General features: G+C 35.2%; 2 protein-coding genes across 2 annotated transcripts; one reads left to right on the forward strand and one right to left on the reverse strand.

Annotated features, from left to right (window-relative positions):
• Positions 1-650: 650 nt before the first annotated feature.
• LOC105390187 (ADP-ribosylation factor-like protein 3) lies at positions 651-2,936 on the reverse strand. The gene is made up of 5 exons (XM_038111651.2): positions 2,782-2,936; positions 2,433-2,693; positions 1,912-2,044; positions 1,442-1,545; positions 651-740 (listed from the first exon to the last, which is right to left on the reverse strand). Exons 1-5 carry the CDS (start codon positions 2,782-2,784, stop codon positions 696-698), a joined length of 546 nt encoding a protein of 181 aa, XP_037967579.1. The 5' UTR covers positions 2,785-2,936; the 3' UTR covers positions 651-695.
• A 493-nt stretch (positions 2,937-3,429) lies between these two features.
• LOC105392840 (H/ACA ribonucleoprotein complex subunit 2-like protein) lies at positions 3,430-4,571 on the forward strand. Its single transcript, XM_011564523.3, has 2 exons — positions 3,430-3,765; positions 3,849-4,571. Exons 1-2 carry the CDS (start codon positions 3,530-3,532, stop codon positions 4,078-4,080), a joined length of 468 nt encoding a protein of 155 aa, XP_011562825.1. The 5' UTR covers positions 3,430-3,529; the 3' UTR covers positions 4,081-4,571.
• Positions 4,572-8,247: the final 3,676 nt, after the last annotated feature.

Here is an 8,247-nt window from a genome sequence, read left to right on the forward strand (position 1 = left end):
GTGACTTAATGTAAATATCGACGAAATATTTCATTGAATGTGGTAATTTACTATCGAATTTAAGTAATATATTTTATAATAACATAAATCATTTAAATAAAATCTGTTTTTCTTTGTCTACCTTTGAATAGGAACAGTTAATAATCTAGATACAGTCATAATATTTATCTTGGTGGACTAGAACATTACTAGAATAGTGACTAAATTTCTAATAATAAGGTATTATCTACATATAAAGTTATGCAAGCCCCAAAGGGTACCAATACACAAGTTTCGGACGGATTTCACATATAATTATGCTACCTAGGTATAAGTTACCTCATCACGACCCACCAAGTCCCCACTGCTGGGGCACGGGTCTCCTTCCAATGAAGGAAGGGTTATATTATAAGTTACCTAAAACTAATTAATTTGACTAGATTTCGTACTTACTGTATATTTTTTAAATTCAAACCTTATAACAGAAATTGGGATAGCATTATTTGGTTTCAAAGTTATGGATGCAGTAGTTACGAATGCAGCGATGTAGAATACCTTGTTTTATCAACCAAAGGGCGGGAAAGACATTTTTACGTAAAATAATCAGACACTATTAATAAAATCATAAACTTCCTACCTACAAACGTTCATAATCTTCCATTTTATGTATCCCTTCACAGCTCTAGTCACAACTCTATCTCTTTTTAGTTTATAAACTATTTCTTAGCGGGAATATTCTTGCACACCCACTCCATGCCTTCCTGAAAAATTAAGAAAGCATGTAATTAAAACGCCGCCATTTTCATATTGTTATTTTATTCTCTACATTTCAAAAAATGCAATGTTAGCCTATTTTTTTCGTAAACTGTCCTTTCGGCACGGCTTCGTTAGCGACGCCGATAAACTCTTTGAATCAAGTCGCACTAATTATATCGCTGTATTTAATGCAAATTGCGATATAGCTACGGTTATCTACGTCGGTAACGATGCCATGCATGTTGGGGCAAAGAAACCTGAACTCTCTCATAGGCACAATGCTACCAATCATCATAATCATCATCATGCATCTATCTGCCACCCATGAGTCTTAGGATGAAACTGTTAGCGCTGGGGTGGCATACATATCTGTCTATGGTAGCGTAGCTCCCAAACGGCTGAACCGATTTTTATTTTGTTATCTAAGGGTGATATACCTATGTAATGTTACTCCTAGTTTTCTTAGCCATTATTTATCAAAATCGGTTCATCCATTCAAAAGTTATGCTACTTTTATGCCTAGATAGTCTTTAGATCACCCCTATAAGATTGTAATGCCATCAATTATACGTGTTCATATTAAATTCTTTACTAAATGTGTCAAAAGTCATTAACTAATCCTTTGTTATATAGGTAACAAAGTATGGTGAAACTGGGGCTTGGTGTTTGATTTCGGGGGTTCTCAACGTTGGCTAGGTTAATGTACCTTGAGTCCGGTGCCGTCGGTGGCGACGCACGCCTGGATCTGCCAGGTGCGGTCGCGGATCACGTGCAGCCCCATCTGCATCGCCACCTCGCTCGCCGGCAACGCTGGAACAAGATTAACATGTTTAAATTTCATCAATGATTTTGGGGAGACTTTTAGTGTGTAGAATACTCAAAAGTTTGGCATGATTAATGTACATATTCTAAATTAGTGAAATGGCATCATGTCGGAATTACATGGTGTTATACTTAATATACCCCTTTAAATTAATCGGGCTAGTATGTTTATGCAGCATCGGTTTCCATCCAGACCTCTGGACTTTAGACTGGTAGCCAAGGGCTGCATGACTAATGCAAAGAACAGCCTGTTCTGCCGCTCCTAGAGAAAGGCCTATTACCAGCTCATGATGATAAATCAAGCATCATCAGCACATTTTTTATCAAAACCAGCATAGTAGAGTAGATAAGTACCGGTAGCCAAGTCCTGTTTGTTAGCGTACACGAGCAGTGGCACAGCCTTTAGTTTCTCATCCTGAAGTAACTCCATCAGCTCCGCGCTCGTCTCCTGCAGACGCACCGTGTCTGAACAGTCCACCACATAGATCTGTAGGTTAACAAGGTTATAGGTTTACTGTGCTACCTTAGAAATGTGCCAATAGCACTGAGGAATGATGTGACTTTATTTATAATGGTAAATATATTTTTTTATTACCTAGTCCAATAGTTATGGAGCCTATTTATTACCAACATAGAATTAGGCACTGAGTTAGTAACCAGACTATTTTAAATCTGCCTATAAAAATTCACACACATAGTAACTACTGATTCTATACCTACTGTAAAGTGGTAATAATTTTTTTAGGCAGATTGAAAACCGCCTGATTTTCCAGGAGTGAAATAAGGTAAGTAGTTGGCTTTGCACCCTTATCCCAGGTGTCCCAGGGAAAACAATATCAGAGTTAAATACAATATCAGAGATATAAAAAACTTACCAAAATATCAGTATTCTCGAAATAATTTCTCCAATATGGCCTAATCTTCCTCTGGCCTCCAATATCCCATACGTTTAGCTTGAAACCATTGGAAAGCACTGACTTTATGTTGAATCCAGCCGTGGGGGTGACCTGAGTAACGTCTTCTGAAGCTAGTTGCTTCAGCAGAGTCGTTTTACCAGCATTGTCCAAACCGAGTAGTAAAAGTCGCAACTCCTTGTCAGGGTTAGACCTCAACTTCTTCAAAAGGCTAAGAAGACCCTTGGGAAAAATAAAAAGATGAAAAATCCAATTAAGGAATATTGTAATGCTCAAAAAATGATGTTTAGTTTTGTAAGTAAAGAGTTACCATTTTAACTCGTTTGCTATCTTATTGAGTCCTTCACAAAAGCAACCACATTACAGTTAGATCAATACGGTATTCTTATATTCGTTTTTAAATAGTTTTATTAGTTTTATTTTAATTAAATTAAAAACGTTTGTGTTTACGGGAAGCGTTACCATAGCAACGGAACGGATTGAATGTCAATGTCAAGTACACAGAATAATGTTATGAAGTCAAGTCACAGATCGTAACCCTAATCCTATGCAACAGGGCTGGGAGCCTCTCAGAATAATAACAGTCTTGCGGTTTCGGTTGATTTTTCCATATCCAACAAACGAATGCCACATGCCAACTATGCTAATATTAAAGTCATTGATTGCCGTCTCCGCAAGCGAGGAAATCACGACGATATCGTCGTGTCACGCATTTCTATAGAAACAACTTCTATGAGTATTGAGCATAGATGCTCATAGAAGTTGTCTCCACACGTAAAACGTCAACTATATAGTCGCGATTCTATCGCCGCCGCCGGCTCCTTTTGTAGTTTTTGGAAACCTCAAAAATACACCTCAGAATAAGTATTCATCACTGTAGCATTTATTCTGTGAATACCATTACCATATTATTTTGTCATAATTTGACATTGACAAATGACAGTTAACCTCATTCACTGACAGTTTTGACACTTTGCTTTGACCACACGCTTGCCGACGCATTCGACGCACGTGTTTTTATTTCTAAACTTTGTTTAAATAAGTCTAAAAGCTCAAAAATGGGAAAAGTGAAACTGGAACCTGTTGAACAAACCGATGGAGACGTTTCTCTGAAAACAGAACCTCAAAGTCACGAAGAAAAAGTGGACCACTGCAGTGTCATCGCAAAACCCATGGCATCCAAGAAACTCACCAAGAAAATCTACAAACTTATCAAGAAATCCACCAGCCACAAAAACTACATCAGGAATGGCTTGAAAATTGTGCAGAAACAGCTTCGATTGGGCGAGAAAGGGTAACTTTTGTTTTGTTTTGAGGTTATGTTTTTTGTTGTGGTTGCGGTCTTATACACCACTAATTTTATCATTTTAATTACAGAATCGTTGTGTTCGCTGGTGATATTTCTCCAATCGAGATCATGTGCCACCTGCCAGCTGTATGTGAAGAGAAAGACATTCCTTACTGCTACACTCCTAGTAGAAAAGACATTGGTTCAGCGATGGGCACCATGCGAGGGTGTATCATGGTTCTGGTGAAAGAACATGAGGAATACAAAGATTTATATGACGAAATCAAGGGTGAGATCAAGCTCTTAGGACACCCTCTGTGATGATTGCCATGTATGGATAGAGTTGTTGATAAATGTGGACTGTATTACTTTTTGACTGTTATGAAACCGGATTAACTTGCAGGCATTTCATGAATAGTGAATATGGGTGAGGAATTTTACAGCAGTGTACCAGTGTGAAGGTTGCTGCTATTTGGGTGCTTTTCCACCAGATATGTGATATGTTAGATAGCTATGGAATTGACACCAAAAAACAACTCAGGTGGAAAGACACCCTTATGGTCACTTCAGACAGAGCAGAAAGTATAATTTTAATGAGTTGTTTTGTGAGCATACAGGAAATCTATACAATGTCACTAGATATTCATACAATTTCACACTAAGTAACTGTAAATTCTGTGAAAAAAATCAGCTTCATCTGAATTGACCCTTACAGTTATTTTGCTTATTAAGGAACCCAAAGTACTTTGTATTCAGTTCACTGGAAATATTTTAATTATAAGTACCTAATGTTAAATAAAGTTTAAGATTTATCTATTGGTTTTATTGAATTTCAAGCTATCATATAGCAGATAGGTAGGTTCACTATAAATAAGACAAAGTAATTATTTTGTTCACATACATTTATTACACTTATTAAAATCTAGGGGTACGTAAAAAATGGCAGATTGTCTTTGTTGACTTGGGAGGATTGGCAAATACATAAAAATGTTTCTAGTAAACTTTAAACTATTGTTTCTAAGCTAATCTATTGATTTTGAGAATTAAGTTCAATACAAACATGGTGAGACAATACTAACTTTGCAACTTTATCAAATGTGGTTACTGCTTACCACAATCATAAAAAGTTAATGACAACCATTTCTGACCATTACATACCTGTATGTCTTGTTCAATAATAAAATGTATGAATTAAATACCAGTTCACGATAAAAATATCTATTAACTTCTGTATCTGTTGCAAAGAGTAGTCTGACTCTACCTTTATTTCATTTTGAACTTCCTTCGCATCTATAACTAATAATTGTAGCAATTGTAATGGTAAAACCCTGCTTTTTAGTGAAAGTGCATTAAATATTACATAAAATGAGATCATAAGGGTGGCAACTGACAATGTACCTATATTATCTTGATGTGAGCATGTTACAAGTGAAATTATTATAACTTACTAAAAAAAGTCTAAAGTACAGTTTGATCCAAACAACTTGATAGTTCCTGAAGTTGGTTGCGGTTATTACACTTTTGTGCTTTGTCAAACTAAGCAACTGTCCTTCTTTGAAAGAATGAATAGCTGGTTTGTTAGTTTGACAGGGTGCAAAGTGCATTCGTTGCCAACTTTAACCTTGAATATTGTCCTTGCTTGTAACATACTGACATCAAGTAAAATATATACACTGTCGGTCAGTACCTATCTTAAGGTACCAGAAACTTTAAATTACATACAGTAAGTAAGAAAATACACATCTTTACTTGGATTTAATACTTTAAGATTACTTTTATCAACCCTTTCAATGGAAGCAAAATACTATAAATATATTGCATTTCTATTATATTTTATTACACATACATATCAATGGCAGATGCGAAACGCCATTAATACTTTTGTACTTGTTCTTAAAAGTGTAGATTCTTATTCTATATGTGATGTTATAATAGGTAGGTACATAGTGAATCACAAGTTGATAAAATGATGTTACCATAGACTAGTAAAGTCTGTGATCTTACTAATTAAATAAAGGGAACACAAAATAGCAACATCACAGTTATACAAAATTAAGCTTTACTTTTTAATAGTAGGGAGGTACTAACTTATACTTAGTTACTTAGGTATAACGCAAGAGTACAAGATTAAAATAATAAAGTTTTTTGAATATTAAAAAAAAAACACACGCACTCACGCCTTGTACTAATGTACTCCCTTGCGGGGTAGGCAGAGGTGCATTGCTGCACCCACTTTTCGCCAGAGTGTTATGTTAGTCCCAATGTAATAGGGGGCGGGCCTATTGCCATTTTACGGGCACATCCAAGACCTGAGAACAAATATCTGCCCCAGCCGGGAATCGAACCCGGGACCATCGGCTCAGTAGTCAGGGTCACTAACCACTACGCCATTCGGTCGTCTTTTTGAATATGTACAGTACAAATAAGACAACATACAGGATGCTGCAAACCTATAGTAGTCTAGGTGGACTCTGTTGAGCTCTTTAGTCACAGTTTTTCGGCTTACTACACCTATACCACTTGGACAACAGGATGTATACCAGAAGGCCTAGCACGGGACGCAAGACGCGTACATCTAGACGTGACAAAAGTTTTGCGTCACGCTCACTCACATCGCGCGGCTTCGAAAACGCGTGGGACGGAAAACTTATGTCACTTCTAATCTAACTGCCAACTTACAGACCTAACAAGCCATTTAACTTACCTACTAATATGACTTATTTAAGGCCGTCCATAATTGAAGGTTAACACTATTATTACTAAGTAATTAATAATGTACCTAACATTAATTAGGATCAGTGATCAGTATGCTTTATTTCCATGTGTCTGTAAGCGCAAATTTTACGCCAAAGATTTTACAAATGCTTTTCCAGTTATCAATACAATTTCCTTTCCCTATTCCCATTACATATTGCCTCCTGACTTATACCCTTTTTATACCGCCGTACGTAATTCTTCACAAGCCACAACCCCTTTCTTTCCACAGCGTAAAGTTTTTAACTTCTTTGGTATCGATAAGTCTGGTTTAACCAAACGCGCATCACAGTTCCATTTCAACAGTCTAACTTAGCTACCGACTACTTATCTAAAGCTACACTCTGTTTTTTAATATCAGATACTAAATTGTCAGATTCTGAACGGTTCATCAACAGTCGATTGTCTCTCCAATAGAACGATACGTCTCATAATCGCGGGACAATCGACTGTTGATGAACCGTTCAGAATCTCTAAATTTTGTTTCTGAAATAAAAAACAGACTTTACGTAGGTACACATACGTTTGTAAACAATACTTTGACAGACCTACAAAACGAGTGAGATAGTATGAGTCTGTCCGCCATTTTCATAGTTATAGTTTTCCTTCTTCATCGCAATTTTGAAATAATACTTACGTAGAATGCAAAATTACTTACCTATCTTCTTTATACCAAGTGCATCGACGTAAAACGTACTAAACCAACGCTTAAATTCGAACTCTAACACGACCATATAAAGTGCAAATTCAACAAGCATCTATAACTTCCAAAATCACTATTCTATTCTTACATTTGGCAGTATAATATTCTGTCTTTTTATTAAAATTATTTTGATGAGTGACTTTGTATTACCAATCTTAAACAATACTTAGGTTCATGTGAATCATTAAAATAATATATACTCAGCAGTTAATACTAATTATACTTAAAGATAGTGTCATATTATCATAACTAATTAATAATTATAAATAACAAATAACGGAATGTGAATAATTTACGAGTAAATAAATAATTATAAAATTTAATAACGTCCAGATTTTCAAATATAACAAAAGTTACTGAGAAAATACAGATTCTAATACTGAGGACTAAGAGTTATGGCTTTCCTAGACAGAGGCCTAAGTCTAGCTGTTGAAGATTGTGACCAGTTAATTACATTATCGTGGTGCAAAAATTAAATATAAAATAAAAAGTTTCAATTTGTGTGACTCCACTGCGGATTACCCTTTTTGGGACACCCTGTATAAATAGATTAAGTAAATAAAAAAGCAACATATATATCATTCATAATTTTAAAAAATATGTAATTATCTCTGTGTGAATAAAATACAAAGTTATTATATAAAAATATTACCTACAGAGAACTGCAAACGTGATGTTCGTTTCATCTCATAAAAAAATAGTTTACTTATACTTACTACTTATTTGACAAACAATAAATAGTAACACCTACTATCTTAATAAAATGTGAGAATTAACTTTATTACAAGTCTCAAATGAAAGTTTGTGAGTATTTATTTTATTTGGAAATTAAAATAATGACATAGATGATATTAAAATGTCTTTAGCATACAAAATCACAAGTCACAAAAGCATTAAATCCTCAATTTTTTACTTGAGAGTCGGTTACAATATTGACTTTCCAAATTACACTCTTATCCAAGTTACAGCTCGGTAGAGTTAAATTAGCAATTTTAATTTCTTTGACAGTCCATACATTTGATAATTTTTGT

Source organism: Plutella xylostella, chromosome 26 (assembly GCF_932276165.1).
Source record: "Plutella xylostella chromosome 26, ilPluXylo3.1, whole genome shotgun sequence".
Taxonomy (NCBI): domain Eukaryota; kingdom Metazoa; phylum Arthropoda; class Insecta; order Lepidoptera; family Plutellidae; genus Plutella; species Plutella xylostella.